This window comes from Homarus americanus, unplaced genomic scaffold, assembly GCF_018991925.1.
Source record: "Homarus americanus isolate GMGI-L3 unplaced genomic scaffold, GMGI_Hamer_2.0 scaffold4060, whole genome shotgun sequence".
Classification (NCBI taxonomy): Eukaryota; Metazoa; Arthropoda; class Malacostraca; order Decapoda; family Nephropidae; genus Homarus; species Homarus americanus.
In genome coordinates, this window is record NW_024746161.1 from 4,128,184 (window position 1) to 4,143,932 (window position 15,749).

At 43.3% G+C, this 15,749-nt stretch overlaps 1 protein-coding gene across 1 annotated transcript in view; it reads left to right on the forward strand.

Moving 5' to 3' along the window:
- The window catches only part of LOC121878963 (homeobox protein homothorax-like), a 198,923-nt gene that overhangs the window by 102,423 nt on the left and 80,751 nt on the right, over positions 1 to 15,749 (forward strand). The window contains exon 4 of the mRNA XM_042385414.1: positions 4,541 to 4,617. Coding sequence (XP_042241348.1) covers positions 4,541 to 4,617 — 77 coding nt within the window. The remainder of the gene's footprint in view (positions 1 to 4,540; positions 4,618 to 15,749) is intronic.

Below are 15,749 nucleotides of genomic sequence, written 5' to 3' on the forward strand. Positions count from 1 at the left end.
ATGATGCTCGCAGTAAAGAGATTAAACAAAGACAAAAACAACCACCAGGTAGTTGTATGAGTAAGAAAGAAGGCACTGGAAGAAGGAAAAAGTAATGTCTGAATACTACAGGGTCAGCTGCTGAATAAACGTGTATAATAAGTACATAATAATTTACATAGTTGGTGCACAGGTGCGGTGTTGACTACAAGGTTGTTGAACCAGCTGTGTGAAACTACCTGGGAACTTGCTTAACAAATACAGCAGTAACCAGAAAAAATATTTTGAGCGCTCACGAATTCAAGGTGATAGTAACTGGTGTAGGTTGTCACTCAGGAGGATGTGTCGTGGGTTATGTACACCTATGTTGCGTTTTAGGAATCCTTGGCTCCTTGATGCTCAACATACTCTGAGAGGTTCTAAGATTTAGCCTAAAGATGCACCGGGTATACACGCTTGTTCGTACCTTATCTGTAAATATGTTTAGTTTTAGCTGAGTCAGATTCACTACCTCATAGCACTAAAGGTTTTTTAAGAACATCATTACACGTGCGAAATAACAAAAAGAATAAATACAAAAATTTGAACGTTATTATTATTATTTATCATTTCAGTCGGGTGGTCAGCCACACGCACAAGAAAAGTCTCCGATAATACAAACATTTTCCTCCACGTGGAGTTTGTGGAGATGTAGTAAAAAATGTAGGAGTTGTGGTGACCCCCCCGGGCGGAGGAGCTGGTCGCCCCTGGTGCCCATAACGCCACCAGCCCGTCTCATCTGCATATGGAAATAAGCCTTGTTGCATGCCTGTCACAACCGCCGCATATTGTGTCCCGCTCGCGTTGACGTGAGTGGGCTACCCAACACGCGCCCCAGCCAGTCTAGATACGTACATACTGTATACATATATTCCTATGTATAGACACCCACATGTGTGTCCACACATGAACACTGTTGTTAGACAATACTGTGTGTATGGTGGTGGGGGAGTTTAGGTTTAATACACACACACACACACAAACTTTAATTGTACATGCACTGTACTACACATTTCTCTCTCTCTCTCTCTCTGTGTGTGTATATATATATATATATATATATATATATATATATATATATATATATATATATATATATATATATATATATATGTGTGTGTGTGTGTGTGTAAGTTATTCAGCAATTTAACTTCATATTTTAGGTACAGAAAAGAACTTCTTAAGAGACCAACACATTGTACAGAACCTTTACTAAAACAAACGGCCAAATAAATCAGGACACAGCTGACACGTGGACACAGTTCATACAACACTGATGAATGAAATGTTATGATTTTGTAGGAATTAAAGACAGCCCCACAACACGCCCAGAGGATAACACGGCTAAACACACACACACACACACACACACACACACACACACACACACTGATCAAAAGAAACGCAAGTAAACACCAACTGATCGACAAATAGTAGACAGAAAGACAGACACACAGACGGACAGACAGACAACCATCCCCTGGGGTATTGTTTTCCTCGATATCTGCATTTGAATTGTTGTCTTCTTTTGTGCCATTGTGTGAGTATTATTTGATTGTGCGCGTCAGCCTCGTTCTGTCCACCTATCATTGTCGCTCTAAGTGCCAGATTTGCACCTCAATACGCCACTTATACAAAGAACAGTTCCGGCTGCATCCTGGGAAGTTATTTTGGCGTTTGTGAACGTTACTGAAACTTTTATTTACTAATCTGACAGTAAGTAATTTTTTTTTTAATTATTTGTTTACGTATCTGAGTAGATATAGGTGTGTGTGTGTGTTAAGTAAATATATATATTTTTTTTACTATTACAAACACCAAAAGGAGATTTAATTATACGCACGTGTGAATAAACGCGAAAGAAAAGCTAAAAAAAAAAAAAAAAGTTGGGTTCATCCATGCGAGAATATCAGGGAATATCCGTGTGAGAATGAGGAAATATCCATTAGTATTTACATTGTGTCGTTTACATTATTCACGACTCGTATTATTTACATTGTCCTGCCACCAACACCGAGAGTACTTGTTGTCACCTCCATAACGCTGAGGGAGAGATACGTTATGCTGAGAGGGAGAGATACGTCCTGCTGAGGGGGAGATAAGTCGTGCTGAGAGGGAGATACGTCATTCTGGGGGAGATACGTTATGCTGAGGGGAGATACGTCATGCTAAGGGGAGATACGTCATGCTAAGGGGAGATACGTCATGCTAAGGGGAGATACGTCATGCTGGGGGAGATACGTCATGCTAAGGGGAGATACGTCATGCTGGGGGAGATACGTTATGCTGAGGGGAGATACGTCATGCTAAGGGGAGATACGTCATGCTAAGGGGAGATACGTCATGCTAAGGGGAGATACGTCATGCTAAGGGGAGATACGTCATGCTGGGGGAGATGCGTCATACTGAATGATGAATTCTGTTGGGGGGGGTAATGGTGAGCCAGTGCAGTTGGCGAGTTGTCCGGTCTTCTTGGGTTATACCTTGATACTGTTGTACAGCTTGTTAAGGTCGTAGAAGAATTAATTTATTTCTCTAGGAGCATCACTTCAAAAGACAGTGTATTAGTTTTACTCAATTTCAAAAGCTTCCCTTCCGTTATAAATTTAAGTAAGTTTAGGAAATGCTTATGAGATTATTAGCTGTTATTCTAAATGGAAAACTTCCGTGTTTGTGTGTGTATGTGGTGTCATCCGTCCCCTCGCTGCAAAAATCCAACATGTGTGCGTTCACTATCAAATAAATTCGATCAGTAGGGCGGGAGGTGACGTGGCGGAGTCCTCAGCCTCTTTTCTCGTCTCGTCCGAAATAATCTGGGGAGGGTCGCCCTTTACTGATTGTTGCGCTGGGGGAGGACGCTGATATACGTACATGCACATACACGCACATACACGGACACACGCACACAATTTCGGCGATGTGGAGGAGGAGAGGATGCGGGTATGTGTTTTTCCCTACGATTTGTTGTTTTTCACATCAGTGTAGACGGACGAATTGAGTCTTATGCTCCTTGTGTGAGACTTCCAGTGGATTAATTACACACATATGAGTTGGATATACACAATGGACATATGAGCCTCTAATGATATAAAAAACATGAGCCATAGAAGTAGAGGGTGTGTGGTGAGGGTGGCTGGCCCCTACGCCCGGGTGAACGCTACTATCTGGATCTGGGAGCCGACTAAACACGTTATAACACAGTATCATCCCCCGACCCAGCCGACTCAATGGATGTATGGCTTGAAAAACTCTCTTTTTAAAATGAACATCGGCGACATATGTGTCGGTGAAAGAGCCAAAATGTTTAACAAAACTTGGGAGGGAGGGAGGCTCGTGGGAGGGGGGAAGGGTGTGGTGGAGGCGCTGGGAAAATGTTTGTATTTGTTGTTGGTTACTTCTGCGGTAGTTTGACTGTAACACTGACAGGATGTTATATTTCTACCAACAATTTGTATAATATATTTGAGTCTTGATAACTTTCGTACAGAAGACCTGCAGTGTGACTCTGACCCCTTGGGTACCCAGGGAGTTTCTGAGCATAATAAATTCTCCTGACGTTAGCTAAATAAAATATTAAAAGTGATGTCCTGTAGTGAAGGGGTGAAGAGTTACTGTATTCTAGTTTACATAGAACTTGGTGAGATCTCGGCTTCACCTGCTGGAAAGGGCAGGAGAGAGTAAACAATCATTCCATAAACCACCCGCACCTCCCTACCAAATTTCAACTCTATCTTCTAAACTGTGGAAATGCATAAGGAATATGCAGACAGAATGTATTATATACAGTATTCTACATATAAATTAGTGTACAGCATAAAGATCCTCCCTATGACTACTGGATAGGAATATATTCGCCTTTAAGATGACTTAAAACAGCTAAACTATGTTGACACTCAGGGTCATCGTTCTCGTCATTGCACAGTTAAACAGGTTAAGCTTCCACATTACTGTACTATCTTGTCTCTTTCACTGTACTCATGTTCCTTCAACTTAAATTTTGTTCAAGAATTTTGTATTGTGTGTACGGACAACATACTGTACTGTCTGTACTTGACGGAAACCACATACTAAACACATGGAATTTGAAGGCTATGAGTAAGAGTTCACATTTTTTATCACCTGTCACACTGTAGCTGACCAATACCTAGTATTAGTAACAAGTTAACCACATAGCAGACTGACAGCAGATACATTCTGGTCAACTTTTGAATGTTTAGGTGAGATTTTGGTGTGGCTGGCGGAACACACAGTGGGGGAATACCCTTAAGTTGACTGTATTGTTTATCACTTTCTCACTTCCTTGATTTAAACATTTCTCACATTATTATTATTATTATTATGAATAGTGATACAAACTAGTAGCAGTAATGGTACTCAATCAGTGTATTCATTAACAGTATACCAATAGGAGTTAGAGTCTTATTAATACAAAATGAGCATAGTGTAATATTAGTAATATATGTTCCTTCATTAGAGTCCAACATGTGAGGATAAATACTAACCCATTGCTTTCCCCCATCAGCATCCGTACCCCTCCGAGGACCAGAAGAAACAGCTGGCACAGGACACGGGCTTAACTATCCTACAAGTCAACAACTGGTGAGTACCTGAGCCATTATGTTTTCCTTACCTCCTGAGTCCTAACCTTCATAACCTTATAACAAGAGACATAATATTTTGTTTCTTTAAAATTTACCCCTCATGATATATATGTATTTGGGAATGACACTTTAATCCATGTTTATATATTTTCCAATGAGTGTAAAAGATAATGTGGTCTTTGAAGGTTAGGACTTCACATTTTTTTTATGATTTATTTATTAGTATTATGTTGTTGATTGAAATTGAAAGAGCCACGATGTTGAGTTTTGCTTCAAAGATCTTTGTGTTTACATCAATTAATAGAAAAGCACACTGTTGCTAACTAGAGCCAAGGAACTATATGTTAATAGCACGCAGAAGTACCATCATGAAGAACCAAATCACTAGAAAGTGAGAGAAAATCATGGAGGGAGGAGGAGGGTTCTATTTCCTCCACCTACGTCCTTGGTCCAACTAGGTAACTTTTGCCTAAGTCCCTGAGGTCTGCAAAAATGCCACTTGAAACCGTAAGTTTTTAAAAGAACAAGAAATTATGCGATATTCTACGTAACTATGCAGGAGTATTTTGGTTTTATAGTGACGGAGCATTAAACTAAAGACCCGCCTCGACATGACACAACATTAACGTGATGTGATCCTCCTTGTGACATGAAGCAGAGGACCTTGGCGCTGAACGATCACAAAATGGTTAAAGAAAATGTATTGATTTTATATTGTGAAGCTGAGGACGAACAGGAAGTGCACGCTCTTGTGTCTGGTGGCGTCATGATTTATGGATGTTAATGATCTGTGTTGAAACCTATGTTGTAGTGTCTTTATTTTCTGTCTAGAGATATCTTAAGAAAATAAGGAAACGTATCCAATATCCAAAGATGATAAACGGAGCAATAATGGAGTATTAAAGAGTTGGTATGCACTTGAAGGTCCGGTCGAGGGCCCTTACTAAGTGTTTACTCTTAGCCAATTCCGGGAGTGGAAGCCCGGACCAACAAACAAAAGGTCCCTTGAGATAATGTTGTCCGCAGTGCCGTGTGCTTTTGTTATTACGTTGGCATTGTTGGGCTCTTAGTGCCTGTCGAAATCCTGTGAGTATCGGCCACAAGCCTCACCAGCATCGTTCATCTCCCGCATCCCGTCATTTCGATTATCAGAACGTAATATTCTGGGAAGTGCGAATGTCCAGCGAGGAGAGGCGTCAGGGGTCGCCGTTGATGGTCACCCAGCAGATCAGAACTAATTGCTATTGATGATTTCTGGTCGAGCGAAGATTACGCCGTAACACTTTGGCATCAATAGCTGCGCCAGGGATTCTTCGGGCTTTGTGCAAGTTCCTTGGTGTCGGCACAAGAAAAGACAACGATGATTGAGCTGCATAATCCACCATCTTGTCTTGATTCTGGTCAGTGGCGCTCGTCTGAGGTGCTCGTCTGCAGTGTGTACATACCGGTTTATTTCTTGTCACCTAGATGGTGACTGGTTAATTTCTTGCTGACGCGATTCACTATTTTTTAACTCTTCATATCTACGTATTCCTTATTTAAAGGTTATCAGTTTAACTTCCACTAGAATCAAACAGTTTTTGTTGATAATATAAATTTATTATATCGAGACATGAATAAAGAGAGACAAGGGTGAGCGAAGGTAACCCGAGACTGGCCAGTTCGCAATGTTTACCGCCAGTAAGAAGGCGAATGGACGAGACTCGGGAACCAATAAAGATGGAGGTCTGGAGACTGCGATCTAGACTGGAATGATGACTCGTTGGGTTTAGGAAATGAACTGGAAGGATTTATCTACAGGACCTGGAAGGACTCTGGCAGTTGTGTGGTTTGAGAGGAGTTGGTGGTGGGTGATGTGGGGGAGGGCGCCCTGTACCTGCTGGGTACGTTGGCCCACCATACCAACACTACAGGATCCTGGATTGGTAGACATCAGACTTGATTTCGTCGAAGAAGAGCAGCATTATTTTTTTTTTTTTACTGTGCTGTTCTACTGTATTTTATTTTATAGAAACCTGTCTCACTAATTCACAATATTGTATACATACATAGTGCTCCATATAGACTGATAGGAAACAAACATAAAGGGATAGAGTTTCCGTACCAGCGATCCCAACCATCGAATATTGGTGACTGTGTTGCAATCTTTTCAGCCAGTTGGAAAGGCTGACTTGCAATATAGTATTTGAGTCTGCATTTTTGGAATACTAACGTGCAAGCCTGGAAGGTTGACCTGCAGGCCCGGAAAGTTGACCCGCAGATCTAGAAGGGAGGAGTGGCGGTCAGAAGGAAGGGGCTCCGGGTGTGCGATGGAGCGTGGTGAGCCCTGGAACTAATGACCCGGAAACTTTCCTTCCCCTCCGCTAAGAGACGACGCTAATGGCACTACCCTCTCCCGACTCTCTCCCCTCTCTCTCTCTCTCTCTCTCTCTCTCTCTCTCTCTCTCTCTCTCTCTCTCTCTCTCTCTCTCTCTCTCTCTCTCTCTCTCTCATTCACATTTGATTCCTTGCTGGCCAAGATTCACTCTCCTTCCTCTTTCTTTATATTGGCCTTTTTACGCTATTCCCTCCTATATTATGTTTCTCTCATTAATTTCCCTATCCCACACCTTTCATTTACTTAGCTAACTATTCCTTTATTATTATTATTATTATTATTATTATTATTATTATTATTATTATTATTATTATTATTATTATTATTATTATTATTATTATTATTATTATTATTATCATCATCTCTCCTCCATCACATCATCACTAACTTTGCTTTATTCTTCTTCATCTTCTGTTTCTTCTCTCGGTGTCTTTATCCTAAACACCCGTTAGCTACCATTAATACACCATTAACTACCATTTTTACACCATTAGCTACCATAATACACCATTAGCTACCATAATACACCATTAGCTACCATTATCGCACCATTAATTGCCATTATTACACCGTTAGCTACCATAAAACACCATTTGCTACAATTATCACATCATTTACCATTATTACACCATTAATTACCATTATTACACCATTAGCTATCATTACCATACCATCAGCAACCATTACCACACCATCAGCAACCATTATGACACCATCAACTACTACTACCACACCATCAGCACTGCCACACCATCTACCACTCCCAACTCACTGTCACCATTCACTTCAACTTTCAATTCACCATCACCACTACCATTCACTTCAACTTTCACTTCACCAACACCATCCACTTCACCATTTTCACCATCATTTCCCTGCCATCACGACCCCGGGCGGTATCTTCGAGTCTTTAGCTCTTAGCCAAATTAAAACTTATGTTAATGACGAGACCTTCAGCGGCAAGGAATTAAGCAATTACGCGTGAAGCCAGGAGAGAGAGCCTCGCCATATCCCGTAGGTGATTTTCAGGGTCAAGTTATCGTAGTTTATCGCCGTTCTGGAATCCGTCTTTATGAGGATTCTTATGGGGGTGAAGCCAAGTTAAGAACTCTTTGATGCGTTAACAGGACTATTATATATCGTGTGATGGTCTGGGGTCGAATTATGAGACTTTGCAATTGATTAGAAGTTGTCAAGTGTTTGTACAGGAGTGAATGTTGTTTGGTACCGCCTCTGTCGTGTTTCTTTGTTGGTTGGTCCTGTGAAGTGGGACGGGCCAACTCATACGCTTAATTTGTCTTTTGACAAATAATTACTGGAGCGCTTAACAGGAGATTGTAATAAAAATGGTATATGCTTAAGAAAGTCTCGTAAAAACACACAACGTCTCCACCTCATAAGACAGTCGGCATAGTTTGTTTCAACGGAAAATTTTCATATTTATATTTCCATGAAATTGTCTACTCATAGTTTTAACTCCAGCAGAAAGTGTCGTCTTAGGTACAGTTCTAGCAGAAAGTGTCGTCTTAGGTACAGTTCTAGCAGAAAGTGTCGTCTTAGGTACAGTTCTAGCAGAAAGTGTCGTCTTAGATACAGTTCCAGCAGAAAGTGTCGTTTTAGGTACAGTTCTAGCAGAAAGTGTCGTCTTAGATACAGTTCTAGCAGAAAGTGTCGTCTTAGGTACAGTTCTAGCATAAAGTGTCGTCTTAGATACAGTTCTAGCATAAAGTGTCGTCTTAGGTACAGTTCTAGCATAAAGTGTCGTCTTAGGTACAGTTCTAGCAGAAAGTGTCGTCTTAGATACAGTTCTAGCATAAAGTGTCGTCTTAGGTACAGTGCTAGCAGAAAGTGTCGTCTTAGATACAGTTCTAGCATAAAGTGTCGTCTTAGGTACAGTGCTAGCAGAAAGTGTCGTCTTAGATACAGTTCTAGCAGACGGTGGTTCTCGTCCAGACCTCCAGCAGAAGGCGTTGTGTTAGCCCTAGCATCAGCAAACAGCTGTAACACGCGCCCCAGGCAACACTTGCTGTTTGTTAACCAACTTTAAATTGATTGTCTTTAGTTCTTAACTCTGAAGAAATGTGAGGGGAAGGGGGGAAAAGTTTTAAAACTTCCCCCAGAGCCCTCGCCGGACGTGCAATAAAACAAAGTAATTGGATTCAACTTTGGGGAATTTTCATTGTGCCGGGATAAAGCGGGCGTGAATTGTGCACCAGCCGTCTTAACTTTGGCGAATTTTACCTCCACGAATTTTACCGGACCTATATTATGCTCTCTTGATAATATTTTAGGCATTTTTGTTGTTGATAAACTGAACCTTAGATGCTGAGGATTAGGGCGTTGAGGGAGAAACGTTGTGAGCGGGAAATAATACACAGTACAAGGGGGGGGGTGTAGGTCTGTTTCTCTCTCATGATAACCACATGAATACTCTGTTGCGTCAAGATATTACCTTCCCGAGGACTTACCTTTATATAAGTAGCAATTTTATCGTTACTGCAGGTAGCAATATGTGACAAAGAAGAATGTATTTACTTTATTAATTTACACATTACGAAAAGAAGTCTTGTTAACGTTGTTGTCCTAAGATACTAGGTCAGTGGGAGGTCACCTAATAGGTCAATTATGTAGGCATCATCAGGTTAGTGTGTGTGTGTGTGGAGTAGTTTTCTCCGTCTGATAAAGAACCGCCCGCCTCTGTACCCAGTTGACCAAGACGCCTTCGTTGTAAACTCCGGTTTTTATCTTTATTTTTTATGTTTATTTTTTATTATCTGATATTAGCTGTATTTTTTTAGTTTGTTTTTTCTGCCTCTTCTCCCTTTTTTTCGGGAAAATGTTCTCAGAAGTTTGTTAATTGAAAATGGTGGCCGAGTGGTGAAGGACTTTAATTGTGATGGTGTATTGTACTCAAGGTTTTATTGTCCACCTTTTTTTTCTCACTATAGTTAAAGTTTTTATTATTTAACCAGAATTTTAGGATAAAGTATTAAACAATATTAGTTTACTGAGCCAACTAAGCTGTAACAACTGTCCGTTTACGTATACACTTGTTAGCGACCAAGACACAGGGGAAGTAAAGCCGACCTAACACGAGAACAGTCACCACCCTATAAAAGATATGAGACGTTCTTGAATTTGCTAAAATATCCTAAATTGATCACTGTGATGCAACAGGCAGTTTAGGTGGGTGGATACAGGTGTCTGTGGTCAAGGTGAAGTAAATAGAATCAGTTGAGATATAAACAGAGGTTACCGTGTTACCAGAAGATATTGTCGAGACGCTGAAAGCTACCAAAATACAAGTAAAAGAATTTTGATATTATTTCGTATCACATTTGTGGACCAGAATCACTCATAAGAATATGAGGAGTATAGCTGTGACGAGTAAGAAACAACCAGGAGTGTGGTAGAAATATATAAAAAGAGCCCTAGTGCCGAGATGGGATAATTTGGTGACAGCCAGGATGGTTCTTGAAGTACTTGGGAAAGTACAAGAGGCAGCTAAGATGAGTTAAGGACAGCCGGGATAGTGGAGGCAGGAGCTGGGACGAGCCGCTGTATAGGAGGCGGTGGAGGAAAGTGGATCTTCATCGTGTTAAAAGCCTATAACACCCGTCCCGGACCCGCTGAGTAATGTTATGCATTAGACTCTCCGGGTACGCTAGCGATGGGGATTTCTGGAGCCGGGGAGGGAAGAGGGGGAGCTCCTTTCTCGCTCTACTCGCTCTTATGAATATTATCTTATTTGCTTTATTTATTTTTATTTTTACTTAACTCTATTTTTCTTTACCGATCTGAGTATTTTATTTGTAAACTTTTATCCCTTTTTGAGATTAGATTTAGTCTCTCTGAGGGAGGGGCTGGCGTAGGTGGTAGGTCTCTGAGGGAGGGGCTGGCGTAGGTGGTAGGTCTCTGAGGGAGGGGCTGGCGTAGGTGGTAGGTCTCTGAGGGAGGGGCTGGCGTAGGTGGTAGGTCTCTGAGGGAGGGGCTGGCGTAGGTGGTAGGTCTCTGAGGGAGGGGCTGGCGTAGGTGATTAGGAGGATATTATTTTTTGGTGAAATACTGAAATTTTTAAATACAGGTGTTCTAATTAGTAAGGTAACCTTGATGAACAGTGGTGGTGGTTGTTCTTGGGCTGTTGTATGTTGGGGTGACTGTGTAGGAAGGAGTCACTACCACCTACATGAAAACACATGTAACTGCTGTACCACACACTAACCACTCTTACACACCTCTAACTACTATTACCTGTCAACACCACTTACCTCTTAATCACTAGTTTCTGTCATCACCACTTCCCCTCCACACCACTACTAATGTCAACACCACTTACCTCTTAATCACTAGTTTCTGTCATCACCACTTCCCCTCCACACCACTACTAATGTCATCACCACTTTCCCTCCACACCACTAGTAATGTCATCACCACTTCCCCTACACACCACCAGTAATGTCATCACTATTTCCCCTTCACACCACTAATAATGTCATCACCACTTCCCCTCCTCACCACTAGTAATGTCATCACCACTAGTAATGCCAACACCACTTCCCCTTCTCACCAACTAGTGATGTCATCACCACTGACGATGTCATCACCACTCCCCCTCCCCCACTAGTAATGTAATCACCACTAGTAATGTCATCACCACTTCCCTTCCACACCACTAGTAATGCCATCACCACTTCCTCCTCTTACTAATGTCATCACCTTCCCTCCCCACTAGTAATGTCATCACCACTTTCCTTCCTTACCACTAGTAATGTCATCTACTTCCTTCCACACACTAGTAATACCATCACCACTTCCTCACACTAGTATGTCATCACCTTCCTTCCACACCACTAGTAATGTCACCACTTCCCCTCCTCCACCACTAATAATGTCATCACCACTTCCACCACTAGTAATGTCACCACCACTTCCCTTCCTCACCACTAGTAATGTCATCACCACTTCCCTTCCTCACCACTAAATGTCATCACCACTTCCCTTCCACTTTCCCACTAGTAGTATCATCACCACTTCCTTCACACCACTAGTAATGTCATACCACTTCCCCTCCTCCACTAGTAATGTCACCACTTCCTTCCACACCACCTAGTAATGTCATCACCACCTCCCCTCCTCACCACTAGTAATGTCATCACCACTTCCCCTCCCCCCTCTAGTAATGTCATCACCACTTCCCTTTCACACCACTAGTAATGCCATTACCACTTCCCTTCTTCACCACTAGAAATGTCATCACCACTTCCCTTCCACACCACTAGTAATGCCATTACCACTTCCCCTCCTCACCACTAGTAGTCATCACCACTACCCTTCCTCACCACCACTAATAGTCGTCACCACTACCCCTCCTCACCACTAGTAATATCACCACCACTACTCCTCCTCACCACCAGTAATGGCATCACCCTTCCTCATCACCACAAATAGTCATCACCACTACCCCTCCTCACCACCACTAATAGTCATCACCACTAGCCCTCCTCACCACTTTGGCCATAAGCCCCACAATGAACCACGCCACTACTTCCCCCATGAATTTATTATAAAACTCCACTTATCTCCGTATTAAACCAACACGCAAGAAAGTTCCCCTCAATTGAATACAAAGCTCCCCGGAGAAAAATGACGAACTCGCTCATTGGGGGCCGCCACCACCTTCTACTCCTCCAAGTTTGGGATGGAGTAGTCCGTGGGTGGGTAGAGGCGCGGGAAATCTGCGAAGAGCAATCCAGTGTGTGTGTGTGTGTGTGTGTGTGTGTGTGTGTGTGTGGGCGCTGGTGGTATTGATGTGAGTTGGAATGGCCGGGGTTGGGAGGGGAGGTGGGGGTGGGTGGTAGGCGTCTGAGGAAGGGGCTGACGTAGGTGGTAGGTCTCTGAGGGAGGGACTGACGTAGGTGATAGGTCTCTGAGGGTGGGGCTGGCGTAGATGGTAGGTCTCTGAGGGAGGGGCTAACGTAGGTGGTAGGTCTCTGAGGGTGGGGCTGGCGTAGATGGTAGGTCTCTGAGGGAGGGGCTAACGTAGGTGGTAGGTCTCTGAGGGTGGGGCTGGCGTAGATGGTAGGTCTCTGAGGGAGGGGCTAACGTAGGTGGTAGGTCTGAGGGAGGGGCTGTCGTAGGTGGTAGGTCTCTGAGGGAGGGACTAACGTAGGTGGTAGGTCTCTGAGGGAGGGGCTAACGTAGGTGGTAGGTCTCTGAGGGAGGGACTAACGTAGGTGGTAGGTCTCTGAGGGAGGGGCTAACGTAGGTGGTAGGTCTCTGAGGGAGGGGCTAACGTGAATGTAGGTGATATAGATGATAACTAGAATTCTATGACGTTGCTGAGGGGTGCTGACGAAGTAACTTATATACTGTACGTTTCAGTTTAAAGTTGCTTTTTTATATGCACGTAACAGGTGATCCCAGAAGCTAGTCAAAATCCATTGTGTAGTATAAGTAGTGGCGGCAGTGTTCTCACCTCCTGTATGATGGAAGTCTAAGTTTTATGAGAATTGAGGTCTGGAACTCAAATAAATCTGATGAATTTGGCGATAAGATAATCATAACAAGTTTTCAAGTTTATGATGTATACAGTTCGATAAGATTCCAATTCGGTAAATATCGATCCATTTATAAACTCAAGAATGGGAGTAGTGTCTAGTGAGGAGAATGGCAAGGGGAGCCGTTGGTTCTCAGCGGTGAAATTTAATTTGCCTCTCCTGCCGGGTTGGTTGTCGTGGAAGCATGCATACATTGCCTCACACGAAATGGAATAAGTTGATGGCGGGCTTAATTGGATCGCATATTGCAAACTGGAGCTAACGCGGCCAAGAGTTATGGGCGCCTACATGGCGGCAGCGGTGGTGCGAGGCCGGGCCTCCCAGGAGCTCATCTTTTGTTTATTTCCTTGGTATGTAATTTGTGTCTGGTTTTCTCTACGCCGGCAAGATATATGGACGTATGATCGCAATTTATATTATTTATAAGGAAGTATAAAATCAGGCGAGGACAGTTCTGTGAAGCAATATTGCAAACTGTGAGAAACTTCCGACGGCCTTTTCTGACTGTCTCAGTAAATCCAACTAAAGTTTCCCACTATCCTATATATCTGTCGGAGCCTCCATCGTATAGGGGAAGTGGGGGGGGGGGGAGCAGAGGGGGAAACACACGGGGAGGAGAGAAGAGTAGGAAAAAAAGTAAAATGAGGAGGTAAAGAAAGGGGGAAGAGGTAATGAACAGAGGAAGGAAGGGTGGAGAGTTAAGGGATTAAAAATGGAATAAAAATAACTACAGGAAAGAAGACAATAAGTGAAAGATTAAGAAAGATAAATTAAATAAATGGGCACCGTAGAATAATAATAACGTTAAACACACACAAAAAAAGAAGGGGAAGGGATGAAAGGGGATAAACAACACGCACTGGCAGCCTGCCAGCCAGGAACTCGACAAGAATGATCAAGTAAAGCAAATGAGCAGTGAGATAAACAATGGAAACAAAGAATAACAAGAAAAAATCACCCTACGGAGATAAAACGAGTAGACACGTAGATAAATGAAACGAAATAGAGTAAGTGATGTGGAAAGGAGGAAGAGGCTGTTGGTAGGGGGGAGAGAGAGGTAGGGAGGATACGGGAGGGGGGAGTGGGACGTGTTAGAGGACGTAGAGGGGGGAAACGAAGGGATGTTAAGGGGAGCCTTTTGGGAGGCAATGGCTTGTGAGTCAAAATGGCCGCCTGGGGGGAAGGGTTAAAATGACACCCTAATTAATTCATTATTCGCAGCCACAGTATGCGGATGGTGCAATTCGTCAGCTGATGGTTGTTAGGGCCTGGCTCAGCCCGCCTCACAGGGGGGACTACACGCTTCTGCATAATGTTTGAGCTGAGTAACTTACACGCACAGAGAGAGAGAGAGAGAGAGAGAGAGAGAGAGAGAGAGAGAGAGAGAGAGAGAGAGAGAGACTGTTAATAAGTTGGCTATTGATTTTCATTATAGTATGAATTCTATATTCATTACATTTGAATATCCATTGCATAATGTCTTGAGTGTTTATTTCCTGGCCTGCTAAACACTGGACAGGTTATGGATGACTGTAGCCGCTCACCTCGGTGTTGTCGTACACACGGTACACATGCTTCCCCCTTGTCTAGTACACAACCAGTTTCCCGTCTCCCTACTACCGGTCCTTCGTCGCTTCCCTCATAGCTCCTCTCCCCTTCCTATTCTTTGTCGTCTCTTCTGTTTCTTATTGTACCTCTCACCACCTCTCCCTCACTTCCTTGTTCTTCGTAGTTGTTCTCCAGCCAGTGTCCCGGATGAACTATCACAAGGCTTCCATCCTCTGCTAGAACTCCTTCTCTCCTCTCACCCAAGACGCCAGCTCTCTCCCTTTTCACCGGCAACCCCTTCCCAACCCCTCTCCCTCTTACCCCGCAGCCGCTCTCTCCTTCCGTTCTTCCCCAGCTATCCTCTCCTTCTCCTTCCCTTTCCCTCAGTCGTTCTCTCCCTTCCCTTCCCTCTCCCCTCAGCTGCTCTCTCTCTCTCTCTCTCTCTCTCTCTCTCTCTCTCTCTCTCTCTCTCTCTCTCTCTCTCTCTCTCTCTCTCTCTCTCTCTCTCTCTCTCTCTCTCCCCCGCCGCTCCTTCTCCCCTACTCCACTAGGCGCCCTCTCCCGCCGCTCTCCCACACCGCCCTCTCCCGGCACATAATGTTGTTTCACTTTATGCACTTCCCCCGCCACTGCGATTTGATTAATTAC